Raw genomic sequence first — 18679 nt, 5'->3', positions numbered from 1 at the left:
CAGGTCACGAACTTATGGTTTTGTGGGATCGAGCCCCGCGTCTGTCTCTGTGCTGACAGCATGGAGCCTGCTTGGGATTCTCTGTCTCCCTCGCTCTCCGCCCCTTCCCCAATCATGTGCATGCGCTCTCTCTCTCTCAAAAAAAAAGACCAGAACAACATGTTACAGAAATACTCAGAGAATAAAACAAGTGCTCTTGGAAGATGGCTTGATTAAATGGAAAAATCCCATAGACGAGTTAAAGATAAAATTGAGTAAATCTCCCAGAAAGCAGAGAAGCAAGAAGTGGAAAATACAAATGATAACTCATGGAGGCCTACAATCCAAATTACAGAAGTTCCAGGAAGAGTGAAAGAGAAAAGAGAAAACAAATAAGAAAAGAAAAAGAAAAATTCCAAAAAACTCCAGGACAGAAGGACACAGATCTCCAGACTGACAGAGCCCCTGGGAAATAGAAATCAGGAGCAGGAAAGGAGGCTGCTGCTTTTCAAAATCTTGTAGTGCGTCTAGATTATTTGTATTAGTTAATAGAAAATTTAAAAATGGATTAGAAACATCAAATAAACAAAGTAGTAAACTTTGCACGGACATCAAGATGCAAACCCCAGAGTGCATACAAGGGAGAATCAGGAGGATGTAAGGTCTAGGAAAAAGAGTTAAAAGACCTGACAATATTTAGCCCTAAAAAAAGCAGGGGGTGGGGTAGGGAGAGAGGCTTCTAAGAACTTTAGACTTATTTCAGGAGGATTAAAGTTACAGGAAGACAAATTCTGGCTCAGTATGAGAAATGATTTTCTAACAAGTAGTGTTTTCAAAACACAGTATGAATTATCTTGTGAGAACACAAGTTTCTGAGTCGTCAAAGTCGATGCTGGCTACACAGCACCCAGGGGCGGGCGGTTCTATGTGGGGGGCCCGGTCCTGTAGGGGGCCCAGTTCTGTGTGACAGCCTGGTTCTGTGTGGATGTCCAGTTCCGTGAGGAGGACTGGCTGGATCTGAGGGGCCTGGTTCTGTGTGGGGGGCCTGTTCTGTGGGGGGGGCCCGGTTCTGTGTGGGGGCCCGGCTCTGTAAGAGCCATCTCACGCACCTCATGCTAGACAGCCACAGGTTAAAAATATAATCACGCTTTGTTTTCAAATGTAAGTAGTTAAAATACGTGCTATGTCTAAAATAATTTTTGTACCCTCATAGTCTGTGCTGGTTTCTCGATCAGGCTGCCACAGTGTCGTCTCCTTGGGTTTTGCCGAGTCCTCTGATGTGCTAGGACCATCCTTTGTGTCAGAGGCGTCAAGGTCCTTTAATATACTGCAAATTAAAAAATATAAAACCAACCATAATACAGACTTAGACCAAATGCATAATTCTTTCTGTGATGTTTTTCCACCACTGGCCGGACAATATGGAACAGAACAGAGAAACATGTTTTTTGTCTCTTCCATTCTAGAACTTCTTTGGCTGGCTTTCAAAGTCTCCCATCTTCTGGCCCCAAGAGACCTTTCACCTCTACCTCCAAAGGTGTCCTTTCAGTAACCCCAGGTGGCATCACACGGCATCGCTCCCACTCCTCACAGAAGCCCGGCGTGGTCTGCCTCGGGGATTGTGCCTCGCTCTCCTCTCAATTTGGCAACCCCACCGTCTAATCTCTTCCGACCCAAATCACACTTTTCTTCTAGGCCCGGTCCAAGTCTTACTCTTCTGCTTCCTCTAGCACGTAGTTATTCACATTCCTCTCTTCTGAGGTTCCAAAGCATTTTTCCAGATTCTCTTGCTAGGCCAGCATGGCGAATACATTATCTGTACGTAAGATCAACTCATGCAGATTATACGAAAATTATCAACACATACAAACGTGGTCAGTCTGACTAGATACAAGAAATACCTGAAACAAAATAAATGCACACTAAATGGTGTTAGAGAGGGTACCATGGAAATACAGTGCCTTCTGGAACGTGAGAAGGCTTTGCCAAGGAGGGAGACTTGAGGAAACCTTGAATGGTGGGTAAGGGAAAGGTGACGGACCATGAGGGGAGACAATAAAGACAATTCTCTTTACTTGATATTCAGGAATCACTATACGTACCTAAAGCAGGATTTTAGAATGCAATCTTCTAAATAAATCAAACAGTGAGGAATAACTATGCTTTACACAGTCTTAAAAAATGATAATATAGGGGGTGCCTGGGGGGCTCAGTCGGTTGAGCGTCCGACTTCGGCTCAGGTCATGATCTCACGGTTCGTGAGTTCGAGCCCCGTGTCGGGCTCTGTGCTGACAGCTCAGAGCCTGGAGCCTGCTTCGGATTCTGTGCCTCCTTCTCTCTCTGCCCCTCCCCAACTTGTGCTCTGTCTCTCTATGTCTCTCAATCAATCAATCAATAAATGTCAAAAAAAAAAGATAATATAATCAAAGGAAAGACATTCTATTTTTAGCAACGTTTTCCGGATTTTCAGCTCGTCTCATTTAGCTCTTTGGAACTTAGAGCTGTTGTACGGGCATAACTGGAGACAGAGCTCAAGAGGTGACGTGGGACCTGAAGGCAGAAGTCTGGGGGCCAGCTAAGGAGGTTTAGGCACACAGGAGATACAAAACATGCTTCTCGTTTGGTTATTTACTATCCGACCGTTCCACCTTGGAAGTTAATTCAGAAGTCACAAGCGGTGTTTTAAAACAAGATAAAATACAAAAGAAAATTTACGTGTGTACTGCCCACGGTTAGAGTACTGTCTGTGAACATTCTGTTTTGGTTTTATAATATACACAAATAGGGGCGCCTGGGTGGCGCAGTCGGTTGGGCATCCGACTTCAGCCAGGTCACGATCTCGCACTCCGTGAGTTCGAGCCCCGCGTCAGGCTCTGGGCTGATGGCTCAGAGCCTGGAGCCTGTTTCCGATTCTGTGTCTCCCTCTCTCTCTGCCCCTCCCCCGTTCATGCTCTGTCTCTCTCTGTCCCAAAAATAAATAAATGTTGAAAAAAAAAATTAAAAAAAAAAAATATACACAAATATATATTTGAGGTTGCAATGGAAAACACAGAGAGAGAATCTACGCTGGGAATAACCTTGGAAATAAACATTTTCTAACTGCGAACAACCTATAACCATGGTATGACAACTCAAAAGATCACGCGGCCATTAAAGAGAATAAAGATAAAGACTACGTAGAAACATGGAAAATGTTTTTAAAATAACGTTAAGAGCAAAGCAGCAGAATAAAACATTATAGTTACATGTTGATTACAGCAATGCAAAAATCACACACACATGCAGAGAAGGATCAGAACTTAACACGGGTAAAGAGAATGTCTGGTCTGAGGGAACCGCAGCACTGCAAGTGTCCCGTTAAACAGGCTGCAGTGTCATCTGGGCCACACACACTTTTTTGATGAACAGAGGAAAGAAAGGCACGCGTTCAACGGGAAGCGGTCTGGCCCGGGGAACAGCCTTACACTGGATCTCTGTCCATCTGCCATTAAATGTACCATCCCAGGCAACGCCTGCTCCTCCCCGGGCCTTGGCTGCTTCACTATTCTAGGAGAATCTGGTTTAGAATCTACGCTCCATATGAACTTTTGCTCAGTTCCTCCACTTCCTATAGCTCTGTCTGAATTTCTATGGGAAGGACAAAGAGGACAGGGCAGCTCTTACAGTTGTTTAGTTTCGTCATCAAACAGTAATGACATTGTGACCTTTCCCATCTCTTCAAACATCCCAACCCACCTGTGAAAACACAAGCCCAGAGAAAGAGGTTATGCAGGCAAACACCTCCTTGTTGATGAAGGTGGGATCCTAGACGGACCTGCTCTCATTAAAATATTGATTAACAGCACAGTAAATCCTCTATCACTCAACTGGACTGTGGTCCGGATTGGGTGGGAGACAGAGGTAATGTGGACTATTAGTTTTTTAAGCTATTGATGGGCTATATGTACCATCTTTTCCCCACACTACCAATTAACCACAACCATGTCACCGATTTACTAGAATTCAGAGAATGACAAATACAATGGCCAATTCTATACTGCAAGACCAAAAAAAAAAAAAAAAAAAAAAAAGGAAAAGAAAAAGAAAAAAAGGGCATATTATTTACTAAGTCACTTTCCCAATGAGTTCATTTTATGTCATTTCAGGTCTAAGAGTTTGGAAATATAGTATTTTTAGGAATATATTCCACCTGTAAAAATCAACTCAATAAAACTGTTCGGAGGTCCCATGTAATTAAGAGTAATGGAAGTTTACAGCTTTAGAATGTCATCAATTAAATAAAATGTATAAACAGGGATTTTCTGACGCTTTCATTGAGATATAAACTGTGCAGAAGCAGGATATAAATCTATACAGATGCTACCAAGCTAAAGAGGATTGTTTCAGACATCCCAGAAATAAACAACGTTTATGAACTAGCTGTTTTACCTGAGACATTTTAAAGCGGAAGAAGAGGCAGAGGTGACTTCTTCTGGAGAAGGTGGAACGAAATCTGCATCGTAATCCTCTTTGTTGAGCTCAACACACGGAGACTTCTCAACTGGATGTAATTCCGTTTCTTCCGAGATCTTCTTTTCGCTACTCTCTAAAGTAAAACCGGGGACACGGGTTACTTTCATCACTCCGGGGACGTCACTCGAGTGAGTGCTCCGGGCGAGTCACACCAGGCGAGGGCACCCTCCTTCCACACCTGGGCGCGGGGTGGGGGTGGGGGTTCTTCCTGAAGAATTACTGAGTCAACCGGGTTAAGTCCAATGAACGTGGGAATGAGGCTAAAGATCTGCTTAAGGATTTCCGCGTCTGTCTCCAGGTAAATTACGGATCCCAACTGAGCGTCGGCACTTCCGTTTTGCTCTTTCGCTCTTATTTAAGAGGGAAGTAGAACAAGTCAGTATGATAAGTGCACAAACGCGGTTGACCGTGCCGCCAAGGCATCCCAGTCGCTTGCGTCCTGCTGGATTCAGTGTTTCTCCCTCTCTCTCTTGACTGTGTGGGATAACGATGCCACATGGTTGCTTTCTAACTCACCTTTTACCCAATTTTCTGTCCATGAACAGCAACGCATTTGATTAGACTTTAGTTTTGCTTGCTGTTGATCATTTCTCCGTCCCCTCTCAGCCGCTAGTAACCTTGATGGGATTCAGGCCTAAAAGTGTTGGTCTCGTATTTATACCTATTTCGTACGTTGGGTACTTCCACATATGGCTAATCTTAGCTGGTAGGTTCTGGACACCTAATAATTATGACAGCTACACAGAAAATGATTTGAATGTGTAAAACTTTAATAGCAGAATTACGTCATATTCTACATTAATTTTAGGTGGGAGCAAGCCATGAAGGAATTATAACAGAAAGGCTTAGTTCCACATCCCAATTCTACCACTAGCTAGCCAGGAGACCATTAAGAAACCATTTAACCTCTATGGACTTTATTTTCTTCACAAGTAAAATTATAGAGCTATTTTTCGTGTTTATATAATAATATTATCAGAATAAAATCTTTTCATTTCATCTGTAGGTCCTGCCTCAAGAACGTGGCCAAAACATTGTTCAGTAAGTTCCTCCAAAGGGCCTAAGGAAAACAACTGTATCTCCTTGCTGTCGTTCCCAACGCTTGGCTTTGAATAAATTAATACAATCAACATACTAAAATGAGATAAAATATAATTTTTACCTCTTTCTTTTCCCAAGTGAGTTTTTACAGGGTGCCCATCCTGAGCATCTCCACCTAGAAGCTCTTCGGGAATAGGGTCATCGTCAATGCAAATCACGTCGTTACTTAACCATTCCGAGTAGTCGTTCTGTTCCTTAGTCACACATGCCTGCTCGCTTGCAGAGGAGGACGGAGTCACATCAGCCTTTATTGTATCTGCTTGAGATCGCTGTGCTTGAAAAAAGTTTCTCTTGCTCTTTTTCGATTTCTGAGCAGTGCTTACTCTTACAACGTGACTTTTGCACGGTGTCACAAATGCTTCTGAATTTCCAGAAATATCAAAGTCGTCCATATCATCCCAATCATCGACAGTAACAAAAGAATCTGATGAAGAACTAAATTCTAATTTCTTGAAAGTAGCATTACTGGGTTTCTTTACCACCGATGTGTTCCGGGTATTACAAAAAACTCCCCGTGGAACCTGCGGCAAATCTGGCAATGATGGTTTTGAAAGAGCTCTCCTGGTTTGCTGTCCTGCTGGAGCATTTTTAAAGTCACTGACCCTTGTCTGCTGACTTGTGACACGAGGTGAAGGTTCACTAAAGGAAAAGGTCTCAGTAACATTAACGCTTTTATCACTTAACACAGGTGCCTTTGCTACTGATACGCTAGTGACAGATACATCGTTGGCTGAAGATATTTTCTTTTTAAAAGTGAAACCTCTGAAAAATAATTGGAAAACCGAATTAGACTGACGAGTTTTAACAAACACACCAACTATACGAAACTCTAAAATCTGTTCCTGATTTATACAGCAACTCACCTTAACTATATCACAAGTGATCAAAGAACCTGTTCCCTCTCTGGTTTTTAAATGTGTAAGGTAACTTAAATTTTATTTTGTATGAGCTGATCTTTCTTTTTTTTTAAAGTTTATATTATTTATTTTGAGAGAGAGAGAGCGAGCGAGCGAGCACGGAAGGGGCAGAGACAGGGAGAGTGAGCCAGAATCGCAAGCAGGTTCCACACCGTCAGTGCAGAACCTAATGCCAGGCTTGAACTCATGAATTGTGACTTCATGACCTGAGCTGAAATCAAGAGTCAGACACTTAACCGACTGAGACACCCGGGCACCGCAGTATGCTCTGATCTTTCTAATGCAGAAGCTAATTATTCAGTTTTGAGAGTGTCGGGGCCATTCCCACTACTTTATTTCTCAGGCTGGCCATCCTCAGCCAGCAGCACCTCCAGTGGGAGGGGACAGCATCAAAGAAACAGAGAAGAAACTCATATGTGGCAACTTGTTGCCATTCTGATGCAAGTTTTATGGGGAAAAGAGGCAAAACCCAAAGAGGCTCCAACTGAAATCTGAAAAACAAGTAAAAGAGACAGGTATCCTGGGCGTCTGTGAGGTTTAGTGACATGAAGGTCAATGGTAACTTTAAAGCCAGCGCCCAGAACAGTGTCTAGTCTTAGTACAGGCACAGTTAAGAAGAGAAATTAAGTATCACTACAAGCAGTTTGGAGTCTAGCTTAGAGGAGAGAACAGAACTGGAGAGCTGTCATTTCCATATAAACTGTTCTTGGAATGGATATAAAATTATATTAAAATATTAAAAATACCTGTTTGGCCAAATTTATAGGATTCACTATTCATTCATCCCACAAATATTCACTGAGCAAGCATTATGCACCAGGAACAATGCAAAGTCACTGAACAATTTAGCACCTGGTGCTGCTAAAACATGTCCTACCATTAATTTACAAAGTAGGAGAGTCACTGGCCCTCTCAGCTTCATTTCCTGATGTGCAGTGAAAGGGTCGAAAGGGAAGAGATCTCATCTGTATGATACTGTGGGTCAGTGTCTGTATGACAGCCAAAATACTTACGAAGATTTCGGTTTTGCAAGACTTAATCCGTTATTGAGTTTTCTGGCTGAGTGGCGTTCCAGTTGCTCCTGTAGATTATTCTGGGGAATAGCAGCCATGATCCTAAACAGTGAGGAAAAGAACTATCAGCAGAGTTATGTACATCACATTAATCATAGTATTCCTTGGGGGTGGGGGTGGAGCACTGTCTCAACTGTTCCCAGATTAATTAGGGTTTTTTGGGTCAATAAATTGTTTTGACATTTTTTACGAATGGTGAAATTTTAAATATATAATCTTTAGAGAACTCAGTGACTCATTAAAAAGGAAAAACATCAGAATCGTAGGGGTCTCAGAAAATGAAGAGAGAGAAAAAGGGGTAGAAAATTTATGCGAGCAAATCATAGTGGAAAACTTTCCTAACCTGAGGAAAGATACAGACATCAAAATCCAGGAAGCACAGAGAACTCCCATTAGATTCGACAAAAACTGACCATCAACAGGCATATCATATAGTCAAATTCACAAACACTCAGGCAAGGAAAGAATCATGAAAGCAGCAAGGGAAAAAAAGTTCTTAACCTACAAGGGAAGACAGACCAGGTTCGCAGCAGACCTTTCCACAGAAACTTGGCAGGCCAGAAAGGAGGGGCAGGATATATTCAATGTGCTGAATCACAAAAATATGCAGCCAAGAATTCTTTATCCAGCAAGGCTGTCATTCAAAATAGAAGGAGAGATAAAAAAGTTACCCAAACAAAAATGAAAGGAGTTCATGACCACTAAACCAGCCCTGCAAGAAATTTTAAGGTGGGACCTTCTGAGGGGAGAAAAGACAAAACAAACAAACAAACAAAACAACAACAAAAACCCCAAAGACCAAAAGCAACAAAGACTTGAAAGGACCAGAGAACACCACCAGAAACTCCAACTCTACAGGCAACATAATGGCAATACATTCATATTTTTCAGTACTCTAAACATCAATGGTCTAAATGCTCCAATCAAAAGACACAACGTAATAGAATGGATAAGAAAACAAGATCCATCTATATGCTGTTTACAAGAGACCCATTTTAGACTTAAAGACACCTTCAGATTGAAAGTAAGGGGATGGAGAACCATCTATCATGCTAATGGTCACCAAAAGAAAGCCAGAGTAGCGATACTTATATCAGACAATCTAGACTTCAAAATAAAGACTGTAACATGAGATGAAGAAGGGCATTATATCATAATTAAGGGGTCTATCCACCAAGGAGACCTAACAATTGTAAACATTTATGCTCCAAATATATAAATCAATTAATCACAAACATAAAAAAAAAAACAACTCATTGATAATAATACCATAATAGTAGGGGATTTCAACACCTGACTTACAGCAATGGACAGATGATCTAAACAGAAAATTAACAAGGAAACAACGGCTTTGAATGACACACTGGGCTGGATGGACTTAACAGATATATTCAGAACATTTCATCCTAAAGCAGTAGAATACACATTCTTCTTGAGTGCACATGGAACATTCTCCAGAATAGATCACATACTGGGACCCAAATCAGCCCTCAACAAGTACAAAAAGATCGAGATCATACCGTGCATATTTTCAGACCATAATGTTATGAAACTTGAAATCAACCACAAGAAAAAATTTGGAAAGATAACAAATACCTGGAGACTAAAGACCATCCTACAAATGAATGAATGGACTAATCAAGAAGTTAAAGAGGAAATTAAAAAGTACACGGAAGCCAATGAAAATGATAACACCACAGCCCAAAACCTCTGGGATGCAGCAAAGGCGGTCAGAAGAGGGAAGTATATAGCAATCCAGGCCTTCCTAAAGAAGGAAGAAAGGTCTCAGATACACAACCTAACCTTACACCTTAAAGAGCTGGAAAAAAAACAGCAAATAAAACCCAAACCAGCAGAAGACAGTAAAAAAAAGATTATAGCAGAAATCAATACTGTTGAAACCAAAAACCAATAGAACATATCAACGAAACCAGGAGCTGGTTCCTTGAAAGAATTAACAAAATTGATAAACCCCTAGACAGTTTGATCAAAAAGAAAAAGGAAAGGACCCAAATAAAATGAAGAATGAAAGAGGAGAGATCACAACCTACACTGCATAAATACAAACAATAATAATAGAATATTGTGAGCAATTATATGCCAATAAAATGGGTAATCTGGAAGAAATGGAAAAATTCCTAGAAGCATATAAACTACCAAAACTGAAACAAGAAGAAATAGGAAATTTGAACAGAACCATAACCATCAAGGAAATTGAACTAGTAACCAAAAACCTCCCCAAAAACAAGAGTCCAGGGCTGGACGGCTTTCCAGGGGAATTGTACCAAATGTTTAAAGAAGAGTTAACACCTATTCTCTTGAAGCTGTTCCAAAAAACAGAAATGGAAGGAAAACTTCCAAACTCATTCTATGAAGCCAGCATTACCCTTGATACCAAAACCAGACAGAGACCCTAATGAAAACGAGAACCATGGACCAATTTCCCTGATGAACATGGATGCAAAAATCCTCAACAAGATATTAGCCAACCGTCTCCAACAATACATTAAAAAAAGTATTCACCACAACCAAGTGGGATTTATACCTGGGATTCAGGGCTGGTTCAATTTCCGCAAAACAATCAATGTGATTCAACACATCAATAAAAGAAAGGATAAGAACCACATGATTCTCTCAATAGATGCAGAGAAAGCATTTGACAAAATACAGCATCCTTTCTTGATTAAAAACCCTCAAGAAAGCAGGGAGAGAAGGATCATACCTTGGTCATAAAAGCCATATATGAAAGACCCAACACGAGTATCATCCTCAACGGGTAAAAACAGAGAGCTTTCCCCCTAAGGTCAGGAACAACACAGGGATGCCCACTCTCACCACTGTTATTCAACACAGTATTGGAAGTCTGAGCCTCAGCAATCAGACAACACAGAGGAATAAAAGGCATCCAAATTGGCCAGGAGGAAGTCAAAACTTTCACTCTTCGCAGATGACATGATACTGTATATGGAAAACCCAAGAGATTCCACCAAAAAACTTCTAGAATTGATCCATGAATTCAGTAAAGTCACAGGATATAAAATCAACGCACAGAAATTGGTTGCATTTCTATATACCAATAATGAAGCAGCAGAAAGAGAAATCAAGGACTTGATCCCATTGACAATTGAACCAAAAACCATAAAATACCTAGGAATAAACCTAACCAAAGAGGTGAAAAATCCATACAATGAAAACTATAGAAAGCTTATGAAAGAAATTGAAGACACACAAAAAAATGGAAAAATATTCCATGCTCATGGATTGGAAAAACAAACACTGTTAAAATGTCCATACTACCCAAAGCAATCTACATATTCAATGCAATCCCTATCAAATAACACCAGCATTCTTCACAGAGCTAGAACAAACAATCATAAAATTTGTATGGAACCAGAAAAGACCCCAAATGGCCAAAGCAATCTTGAAAAGGAAAACCAAAGCTGGAGGCATCACAATCCCGGACTTCAAGCGGTATTACAAAGCTGTAATCATCAAGACAGTATGGTACTGGCACAAAAACAGACACTCAGATCAATGGACCAGAACAGAGAACCCAGAAATGGACCCACAAACATATGGCCAGCTAATCTTTGACAAAGCAGGAAAGAATAGCCAATGTAATAAAGACAGCCTCTTCAGCAAGTGGTGCTGGGAAAACTGGACAGCGACATGCAGAAGAATGAACCTGGACCACTTTCTTACACCATACACAAAATAAACTCAAAATGGATGAAAGACCTAAACATAAGACAGGAGGCCATCAAAATCCTAGAGGAGAAAGCAAGCAAAAACCTCTTTGATCTTGGCCGCAGCAACTTCTTACTCAACATGTCTCCGGAGGCAAGGGAAACAAAAGCAAAAATGAACTACTGGGACCTCATCAAAATAAAAAGCTTCTGCACAGCAAAGGAAACAATCAGCAAAACTAAAAGGCAACCTACAGAATGGGAGAAGATATTTGCAAATGATATATCAGATAAAGGATAGTATACAAAATCTATAAAGAACTTACCAGGGGCGCCTGGGCGGCTCAGTCAGTTAAGCGTCCAATTTTGGCTCAGGTCATGATCTCCCTGTTTGTGAGTTTAATCCCCATGTCAGGCTCTGTGCAGACAGCTCAGAGCCTGGAGCCTGCTTCAATTCTGTGTCTCTCCCTCTCTTTCTCTGCTTCTCCTCCCCCCCTCTCAAAAATAAACGTTAAAAAAATTTTTCAAAGAACTTCTCAAACTCAACACCCAAAAAACAAACAATCCAGTGACGAAATGGGCAAAAGACATGAATAGACACTTCTCCAAAGAAGACATGCAGATGGCCAACCGACACATGAAAAAATGCTCCACATGACTCATCATCAGGGAAATACAAATCAAAACCACAATGAGATACCACCTCACACCTGTCAGAATGGCTCACATGAACAACTCAGGCAACAATAGACGTTGGCGAGGATGCGGAGAAAGAGGATTCCTTTTGTACTGCTGGTGGGAATGCAAACTGGTGCAGCCACTCTGCAAAACTGTATGGAGATTCCTCAAAAAATTAAATGTCCCTGACAGATGAATGGATAAAGATGTGGTGTATGTATGTATGTGTGTATATATATATGTATATACATACACACACACACACACACACACACACACACATATACACAATGGAGTATTACTCGGCAATCAAAAAGAATGAAATCTTGCCATTTGCAACTACATGGATGGAACTGGAGGGTATTATGGTAAGCAAAATTAGTCAGGGAAAGACAAATATCATATGACTTCGCTCATATGAGGACTTTAAGATACAAAACAGATGAACATAAGGGAAGGGAAACAAAAAGAATATAAAAACAGGGAGGGGGACAAAACATAAGAGACTCAAATATAGAGAACAAACTGAGGGGGTGCTTGAGGGGTTGTGGGAGAGGGGATGGGCTAAATGGGTAAGGGGCATTAGGGAATCTACTCCTGAAATCATTGTTGCACTATATGCTAACTAACTTGGATATAAATTAAAAAATCAATTAATTAATGTAAAAAAACCAGGATCAATGAAATAGAATAGAAAGTCATTAAACCAAAATATCCTACTTTGAGAGGAGGGATAAAACGTCCTCAGAGGCTTAATGGAAATATGAAGTTGGATATTCAGTTATAAAAAAGAAGAACTAATTGTTTTAAAAAATAAAGTAGTTCGTGCTCGCTTCGGCAGCACATATACTAACAAATAAAGTAGTTGCTACAAAGCCGTCAGTGGATGAGCTGAGTAGCATGTTAATCAGCTGGATCAGGCCTAGGAAATCTGTAGTCCTGTTACATAATGGTCAGAAGACACAGCAAAGAGGAGGAAGTGGATAGGAGAGATTATGCAAGGATGTCACAATGTAAATTTGGTCTCATAAGAATGACATGAGGAATTAAACAGATGGAACGTACTTGAAGACAAAATAAATAAATAAAATGTATAACCTTTAACTCACTGAAGGCTTAGTTAAATAGCAAAATGACCTGGACTCCCCCAATGCTAAAATAAGCACAAAAGACATCAGAGAAGAGATGATTTGGAAACTGATCTGGAGGAAAACCGGACCCGGCTTGGGCCTGCGGAGCAAGCAGAAGCTGCCCGGGGAGGGCGGTGTGAGAAACTGAAAAAGGCACCCTGAAAACCCAAAGGACAGATGAACGCAGTTCTCGGCCCGAGGGGAAACTCGGGAAAAGAAGACAGGGATCACCGACGAGAACGACGGTTTGCCAGCAAGAGGCCAGACTTCACCATTATCAAGTCTCAGCCTGAAAGAGTACTCTTTACCAAGCAGATTTACATCCCTCGTGTGACAAGCGTGAAATCGCTGAACACAGCACAGGGTAACGCACGGCCTCAGCGACCCGAAAGCTCCTGGGGCTGAAGGAAGACGGGAGAGCTGAAATCTAGGCTTAAAAATTCTCATTCCAGGGCACCTGGGTGGCTCGGTCAGTTAAGCATCCAACTCTTGATTTTGGTTCAGGTCACGATCTAACGGTTCACGAGTTCAAGCCCTGCATCCGGCTCTGAGCCGACAGTCCGAAGACTGCTTGGGATTCTCTCTCTGCCTCTTCCCCCAAATAAATAAACATGAAAAGAAAAGTCTCACTCGAGCTGATAGTTACAATCCCTCTCCCATTCCCTCTTTATCAGAAACCTACTTTTATCTAATGCCATGTAACTGAGGAGGAAGGGTTAACAACACCAGATGATACTCACGGAAATATGACGCTCTGCATAAATCACAATCCACTCACCGATCATTAAAATAAACTATGTTTAACAACTGTTTCACTTGGTTTTTTTTAAAGTCTACTTATTTATTTTAGTAATCTCTACATCCAATGTGGGGCTCAAAACTCGTGACCTCAAGAGCAACATGACTCCTCTGACTGAACCAGCCACCCCTGTTTTCCCTTATTTTCATTTTTTCAAAAAATGTTTATTGATCTTTGAGAGAGAGAGACAGAGAGGAGAGCACACATGCACGCAAGTGAGCGGGGGAGGAACAGAGGGAGGGAGAATCACAAGCAGGCTCCATGCTCAGCGCGGAGCCTGACTCAGGGCTTGATCTCACGAACCTGAGATCATGACCTGAACCAAAATCAAGAGTCAGATGCTTCACTGACTGAGACACAGGTGCCCCTAAAATGATGTATTTGAATCCTGTCATCCCTCCTTTTTCATTATCTTGAATATTTCTATCAAGAGAAGCCTTCTCTAATCTACTATTTTGTTACCTAGTATACTACAGTTCACGTGGGAAAGACAGGATGTTAGAGTCTTGCCCTTATTAATTTTCAAAATAACGACTTGATTTTCTAACAACCTTCAATTATGCTCAATTATCTTTCATTATTATTATAAACTCATAGGTTAAACATATTTAGTGTATTTTATTTTTTTTTAAGTTTATCTTTTGAGATAGAGAGGGCACACATACTCACACACAAATGGGGGAGGGGCAGAGAGAGAGGGTGAGACAGAATCCCAAGCAGGCTCCACACGGCCAGCACAGAGCCTGACTCGAACTCACAAACCATGAGATCATGACCTGAACCAAAACCAAGAATCAGATGTTTAATTGACGGTGCCACCCACGTGCTCCCGCTTTAGGCATATTTTAGTCCAATACACTTATCGTCCTTACTGATTCTCCAATTGTTTCATGTTTGGCCAGCGGGAGCCTCTTTAGTCTTTTTGACGTAACCTTGATAGTCCTTGCTAAAGTAGTCCTAAAATAGTCTTTGCGGGCTCCCTCACTATCTGGAATGAAAAGATATCCCAGGCTAATCTTCTGCATTTTTTGCTCCAGACTTAGAATCAGCCATTTCCCCAAAGGGCCCTGATTTCTTTTTTCGTGGTGTATATATATATATTTTTAGTTTATTTGAGAGACAGAGACAGCGCCAGACAGAGAATCCGAAGCGGGCTCCGCACTGTCAGGGCGAGCCCAATGCGGGGCTTGAACTTGTGTAACTGTGAAATCATGAGCTGAAACAAAGAGTCAGACGCTTAACTGACTGGGTCACCCAGGCACCCCTCGTAGAGAATATGTTAAGACCACAGTCTCTGTGTGTCCAAAGGCACCTTCCCATTTCGGTACCTTCTTTTTTTTTTTAAATGTAAGTTCTATGCCCAATGTGGGGCTCAAACTCATGACCCCGAGATCAAGAGTCACATGCTCCTCTGACTGAGCCAGCCAGGCATCCTGGCACCTCCCCATTTTGCATCTAGTTTAAAAGGCTTAGTATTTTGCTTAAATATGCTCTCTCCAAGGTCCGTCCAACGTGGAAGTCTTTCACAGTCTAAATGAGAAAGACTGAAGTCACACTGCTGCCTCTCAGAATTTCAACCTCAGCAGCTGATGTGGGGGGCAGAGGCACACAGACCTCCAGCCTTAAGACACTAAGAACAAAATGGTCCATAGTATCATTTACTTAACCTTGTCCTATATTCCCTCTAAGTTTTCATAGTTTCTATCGCATCCTTCTATGAATTTTCCACGTCTTACTTATTTTTGGATCAAAACCAGTCATGGTATTCTTTTTTTTTTTTATTTTTTTTAAATGTTTTTATTTATTTTTGAGACAGAGAGAGGCAGAGCATGAGCAGGGGAGGGGCAGAGAGAGTGGGAGACACAGAATCCGAAGCAGGCTCCAGGCCCTGAGCCGTCAGCACAGAGCCCAATGTGGGACTCGAGCTCACGGACCGTGAGGTCATGACCCAAGCTGAAGTCGGACGCTCAACCGACCGAGCCCCCCAGGTGCTCCAAAACCAGCCATGGTATTCTCACAGAGATTTCTAACATTACTCCGCAGCATGATGATATGTGTATATAGCCATCTCGATAGTACAAATTTTGATGAAATATTTCATAACTGTAGTGATAACATTATGGATTTATAGTTGGCACGCAGGCAGCCTTAACCCTGGGCTATTCTCTACTTCTAGTTTTTTTAATGTTTTATTATTTCTTTCTTTCGAGAGAGAGAGCGCACGTGTGCGCATGCAAGTACAAGTGGAGGAGGAGAAGAGAGAGAATCCCAAGCAGTAAGAGAGAATCCGGGATGTAAGCACAGAGCTGGACGCCGGGCTCGATCCCACGAACCTAAGCCAAAATCAAGAGTCGGACACTCAACTGACTAAGCCACCCAGGGGCCCCTACTTTTAAGCCACATGACTCTGGTTATTGCCACAGGGTAGCAACCGTTAGCCAGAGACATACTCCAAAGCATGGTAGCAAGTACACAATTTTCTACTCCAAATCCTTCAGTGAGAACACTTTGAAGACGGCGAACGGTGAGAAGCAAAAAGGGGTCTCCTTTGTACACTCCATTAAAACATCGTTAAGTTGTCTGACACACACAAAATTATTTACCAACAACAGCAAGTATCGGTGGTATAAAATTAAAGGAGGAGAATAAACTGAAACTAGAGACCAGCGAAAGGCTCTACAATACTGAAGGAGAGGAACAAAGCAATGAGCCCAGAAAACTTTAAAGTAAATCTCCGAATTAGACCATCACAGGAATCACAAGTATAATTTGGAAAATGATCACAATTTTCTCTTACTTAAGGGGGAAAGTTATCCTTAAGCCATTGCAATAAACAAAACACTAATTCAACAGTGCAAAAAAATTTACCGAATGAAACATAATAAACCAGAAGACCATATCCATGCACAGACAGAATAAATAAATCAGTGAAAAGAAGGAAGAGGATGATAACAATCCAGTGCTGGAATACAAAACATACACCCAGCAAATGAGACTTAAAGTCTTTTGAATTAAAAGAAACCAATGGCAAAGAATAAAGGATTAAGAGTCCCATCTGAACAGTGTCTTGAATAAACAAAAATAGTGTAGGCCAGAAACTGAAAGGGCCTTTATTTAACAAACAGGTCATGATACTAAGAAGTAGTCTAAGGGCATTAAACTGCAAGGAACATTTTTATTTAAAAGATTTTATTATTATCGTTTTTTAAGTACGCTTTACCTCCAGTGTGGAGCTCAAACTCATGACCCCGAGATCAAGAGCTGCACATTCTACTGACTGAGCCATCCAGGCGCCTCCACAAGGAAAATTTTTTTAAAAAAGTCTACAAGTAGCTTAGAAAAAAAGTATCACATTTGTAGTAATAAACAGAATTACTTCTGACTATTTGAGGGACACGGCATTTATAAGATCCTCAGCATACAAGACCCAAGCAACTTTCATTCACATGTGACATGAGAAATACCTTTTTGGTTTGAACATTGTAAGATTGAAGCCTTACCTTCAAAACTGGCTGTTAAGAAACGTACAAATAGCAACACTGATTTTAAAAACAAAAGCTTAGGTAGATGGAAGCGGGCAGCAGATTCTGCGCCCCGGCCTCACCAGGAAGCTACTAACATCTCTGTGGATTTGAAGCAGAATTTCCTAAGAACGCTTAACGGATGGAGGGGCGCCTGGGTGGCTCAGTCGGTTAAACATCCGACTTCAGCTCAGGTCACGATCTCACAGTCCGTGAGTTCGAGCCCCGTGTCAGGCTCTGGGCTGACGGCTCAGAGCCTGGAGCCTGCTTCCGATTCTGTGTCTCCCTCTCTCTCTGCCCCTCCCCCGTTCATGCTCTGTCTCTCTCTGTCCCAAAAATAAATAAACGTTAAAAAAAAAAAATTTTTTTTTAAAGAACCCTTAACGGATGGAGAAGAGAAAACTGACGATGTCCTTTAAGGCCCTGACATCACGTGCCAAGCTGCTATCTTTGGACGGTCGTGGACTTACGCTAACATCTGGAACAATAAAAGCCTCTTTGCATGGCCCAGGACAGTCTGCTGCGCGGGAGGCTAATGAAGTCAATTTCGGAGGGATCCCTCCACCGGCGCTATCAAAAGTACATGCGGATCTCACCTACACGGTTCGCTACACTCACAGCTCCAACAGAGACGCCTGAACTCTCCCCACCCCTGAAATTGCACTGGAACTGCTGGTGGCCACGAACTTCCTCGGTTGTTAAATAAAAGAAATTATAATAAACTGTTAACTTTTTCCAGCATTTAAAAACCAACAAAAACAAAAATGTAAGAAGTTAGTGGAAGGAGCACATGATCTGAGTTAACCAGGTCCGTCAGACAACGTCCTAGTAACACTAGCAGGAAAAGCATTGTTATTGCGACACGCAGTTATTACAACAAAAGGTTAAAAAGAGACTGCAGGAAAACAGCAAGACATAGGACAAAGGAAGCGAAGTTCTCTTTCTTTTTTTAAAGGCAGAATTCCTCTTCTTTCAAATAAATGAGACTATTGCTCATTTTGGGATCAAAATAGACTATTGCTATTTTGGGATCTATCAAAATCCGTACTACCTTTTCTCTAGGTCAAGTCTTCCTTTTATTCTTTTTGTTGTCTTGAGATGGCTATTTCAGGACCGGGGGACAGACGGCCAAAAAGACCGCTCTTAAGAAATTCAGCGCCAACTAACATTCAGGTATGTCTTGCACTGCTTCCTGTCTTCCGCTAGAAGTGGAGGTTTCGGGGGTGAGCTCCATGTGGTTACTGTTCAAAGGCTAAGCTACCTTCTAGGGCAAGAGCGGGAGC

At 41.6% G+C, this 18679-nt stretch overlaps 1 protein-coding gene across 3 annotated transcripts in view; it reads right to left on the bottom strand.

The window, feature by feature from the left end:
* Positions 1 to 18679, bottom strand: part of BLM (BLM RecQ like helicase) — an 87621-nt gene that overhangs the window by 51625 nt on the left and 17317 nt on the right. For all 3 annotated transcript variants that reach the window (XM_042988006.1, XM_042988008.1, XM_042988007.1), the window contains exons 2-5: positions 7523 to 7624; positions 5654 to 6354; positions 4408 to 4564; positions 1185 to 1306 (exon numbers count right to left, since the gene is read on the bottom strand). In XM_042988006.1, coding sequence (XP_042843940.1) covers positions 1185 to 1306; positions 4408 to 4564; positions 5654 to 6354; positions 7523 to 7620 — 1078 coding nt within the window. In that variant the 5' untranslated portion in view covers positions 7621 to 7624. The remainder of the gene's footprint in view (positions 1 to 1184; positions 1307 to 4407; positions 4565 to 5653; positions 6355 to 7522; positions 7625 to 18679) is intronic.

This window comes from Panthera tigris, chromosome B3 (assembly GCF_018350195.1).
Source record: "Panthera tigris isolate Pti1 chromosome B3, P.tigris_Pti1_mat1.1, whole genome shotgun sequence".
NCBI classification, from domain to species: Eukaryota; Metazoa; Chordata; class Mammalia; order Carnivora; family Felidae; genus Panthera; species Panthera tigris.
Note: the sequence above shows the minus strand (reverse complement) of the source record. Positions and strands in the feature narration are given on the sequence as shown.